We start from the raw sequence: 3,078 nt of genomic DNA, 5'->3' as shown, positions 1-3,078 counted from the left end.
TTTTTATCTCTATGTATGGGATGTGTATTGAAATATGAAATCTTGTGGTCTATTGTTACGATTTGATATATATAGGTTAAACCTATAATCACCAACATTTTTGTTGACGTTTAAAGCATGTTTATTCTCAGGTGAATACTAAGAGCTTCCGCTGTTGCATACTAAAATAAGGACAAGATTTGGAGTCCATGTCTGTATGATATTGTGTAAAAACTGCATTCAAGAAACTGATTTCGATGTAACATATTTGTATTGTAAACCATTATGTAATGGTCGTGTGTAAACAGGATATTTTAGATTATCCTTATTTGATAATCTACGTAAAGCTTTTTAAACCTTTATTTATGAAATAAAGGTTATGGTTTGTTTTAAAAATGAATGCAGTCTTTAAAAAAACGTCTCATATAGAGGTCAAAACCTCGCAACGAAATCAATTAATATGGAAAGTTTTTAATCAATAAGAACGGGACATTTCACACAGACCCACGAACACACCAACATACCAAACCTGCTCGTTTATTCTAATTCTAGTCCTCCACGCATTCCTATCAGAGGTCATGTCCTCGGTCAATAAAAGCTCCTTCAAGTCGAGCTTTATTTTATCCTCCCACCTACGAGTAGGTCTACCCCTTCTCCTTACACCATCAACCGTGAGTGCCTCGACTCTCCTAACAGGAGCGGTAAGAGGTCACCTCCTCACATGCCCAAACCATCAGAGCCGTTCTTTTCTTAGCTTGTCGATGATGCTTCCAACTTTCAGGTTCTCCCTGAAAACACTATTTGGAATCATATCCAACATGGTTTTACCGCATGTCCACCTAAGCATCCTCATCTCTGCCACCTCCATGCTTCTCTCTTGCGCCTTTATCATTGGCCAACACTCTGATCCGTATAACATGGCAGGTCTAATTGCCACCTTGAAGAATTTCCCTTTCAGCTTAAGGGGGATCTTCTTGTCGCATAAGACTCCAGTCGCTGCTCTCTACTTCACCCACCCTACTTTTATACGGTGCGACACGTCTTCATCTATCCTACCTGATTTGTGGAGCATCGAGCCTAGGTATCTAAACGAGGTTTGTGGGTGCAAGATTTGGTCTCCAATACAGATGTTCACTCCATCATCTTGTTCATCATCATTCCCATTGAAATCACATCAAAGATATTCCGTCTTTTGTCTACTAATTTGTAGACCGTTACTTTCTAAGGCCACCCTCCATTGCTCCAGTCTTCTGTTAAGCTCCTCCTTAGATTCAGACACAAGGACAATATCATCGGCAAAAATCAAGCACCAAGGGATACACTCTTGTATCCCTCGAGAAAGCTTGTCAAGGATCAAAGCGAAAAGAAAAGGGCTAAGGGCCGATCCCTGATGCAGACCTACTTCTATAGGAAAAACTTCAGTATTCCCCACCAGCGTTCTAACACAGGACTTCGCCCCTTCGTACATATCCCTGATAGCACTAATATATGTACTCGAGATACTTCTATCATATAGGGTCTTCCAGATTAAGTTTCGTGGGACACAATCGTAAGCCTTTTCCAGGTCTAAGAAAACCATCTCTAAGTTCTTTTGCTTTTCTCTATACCTCTCCATAAGGTTCCTAATAATATGAATTGCCTCTATCGAAGAGCGCCCTGGCATGAAACCAAATTGGTTCTCTGACACGTTCGTTTCGCGTCTAAGTCTAGTCTCAATCACTCTCTCCCAAAGCTTCATAGTATGGCAAAGTAATTTTATGCCTCTATAGTTACTGCAAACTTGAGCATCCCCCTTGTTCTTATAGATGGGAATAGTCTCACTCAGTCTCCATTCCATAGGCATTTTAGAGCTTCGAAACGTCTTGTTGAAAATGCAAGTCAACCACCTAACACCATCGTCACCAAGGCACCGCCACGCCTCAATGGGGATCTGGTCCGGTCCCACAGCTTTATTTCTCCCTATTTTACGTAGTGCCGATCTTACTTCCTCTTGGTTGATCCTCTCATAATCCATGTTGTTCTGAGATTGTTCTATATCACGGTCTTGCAGATCTCCATGATGCTCGGGTCTGCCCTCGACGAAAAGAGATGCGAAATACCCTTCCCATCTTTTCCTAATTTCATCGTCCTTTACTAGAGTTTGACCAACTTCATTTTTGATAAACTTAATGTTATCTAGATCCCTGCACCTTCGCTCCCGTGCTTTGGCTATCCTGTAGATATCATTTGCTCCCTCTTTAGAATCCAGCTTGCTATACAGATCTTCATATGCCTTTTATTTTGCACGGGCAACAGCCTTCTTAGCTTCATTTTTGGCTTCTTTATATCTTTCTTCAAACCTAGTTCTATCCGTCGGAGTCCCCTCCTGGCAAGTGATGAGCTCCCTGAACCTTAGTTGCTTAAGCGCGACTTTGCTTTGAACCTCATCACTATACCACCATGATTCTCTATCAGCCTTACATCCCCTTGAAGTTCCTACTGCTACACCTAAGGTTTCCTTGGCTACTTCTCTAATGGTGGACGCTAGACAATTCCACATCTTGTCTGCTTCGTCGTGAGATGCCATTTCAACTTCTGCATTAATTCTTTCTACAACCAAAGTTTTAAAAGATATGAATAATAACAGTATTTAAATGACGATAAATAAAGTTGCGAGAATATAAATTGCGATAAATAAATTGCGATAAAATAAAATGTAATACGGAATTAATAGTTATCTAGGGACAGTTAGCTAGGATCTTGTTAGCGTGGTTTCTTAACAAAATTTCATATTGTTAATTAGTCCGTTTCTAATCAATTTTTATTGTGTTCATTATTTCTTCATTATGCCACTTGTTGGATTCTGATAGGTCAAAATCCAAATATGAAATTGAATTTGAATGGAAATAGTTATTCTTTGGTGAACGGATACGTATATCGGTGGTTGTAAATAGGATAGTAAATGATCGTTGAATCAGGTTCGAAGAATGTACAGTGTAACTTATTAATGTGAAATATGAATATTCCTCGGGTATTACCTACTCGTTAAAATATTTTCACCATTAACAGTTTGTACGAAAGAATTTTTAATTACAATCTTTATGAAAATATATATACAAA

General features: G+C 39.2%; 1 protein-coding gene across 1 annotated transcript; it reads right to left on the bottom strand.

Moving 5' to 3' along the window:
• Nucleotides 1–1,153: 1,153 nt before the first annotated feature.
• On the bottom strand, nucleotides 1,154–2,545 carry LOC139900989 (uncharacterized). The gene is made up of 3 exons (XM_071883730.1): nucleotides 2,319–2,545; nucleotides 1,760–2,231; nucleotides 1,154–1,243 (listed from the first exon to the last, which is right to left on the bottom strand). Exons 1-3 carry the CDS (start codon nucleotides 2,543–2,545, stop codon nucleotides 1,154–1,156), a joined length of 789 nt encoding a protein of 262 aa, XP_071739831.1.
• Between the last annotated feature and the right edge of the window lie 533 nt (nucleotides 2,546–3,078).

This window comes from Rutidosis leptorrhynchoides, chromosome 3 (assembly GCF_046630445.1).
Source record: "Rutidosis leptorrhynchoides isolate AG116_Rl617_1_P2 chromosome 3, CSIRO_AGI_Rlap_v1, whole genome shotgun sequence".
Lineage (NCBI taxonomy): Eukaryota > Viridiplantae > Streptophyta > Magnoliopsida > Asterales > Asteraceae > Rutidosis > Rutidosis leptorrhynchoides.
Note: the sequence above shows the minus strand (reverse complement) of the source record. Positions and strands in the feature narration are given on the sequence as shown.

What these genes read in the sequence shown, in the direction of transcription:
- LOC139900989 (XM_071883730.1), bottom strand. Translation starts at nt 2,545, where the DNA reads ATGGCATCTCACGACGAAGCAGACAAGATGTGGAATTGTCTAGCGTCC. An exon ending in ACTCCGACGGATAGAACTAG is followed by an intron (nt 2,232 to 2,318) that starts GTTTGAAGAAAG and finishes AGATCTGTATAG; the next exon opens with CAAGCTGGATTCTAAAGAGG. An exon ending in AGAACAAGGGGGATGCTCAA is followed by an intron (nt 1,244 to 1,759) that starts GTTTGCAGTAAC and finishes TCTGAATCTAAG; the next exon opens with GAGGAGCTTAACAGAAGACT.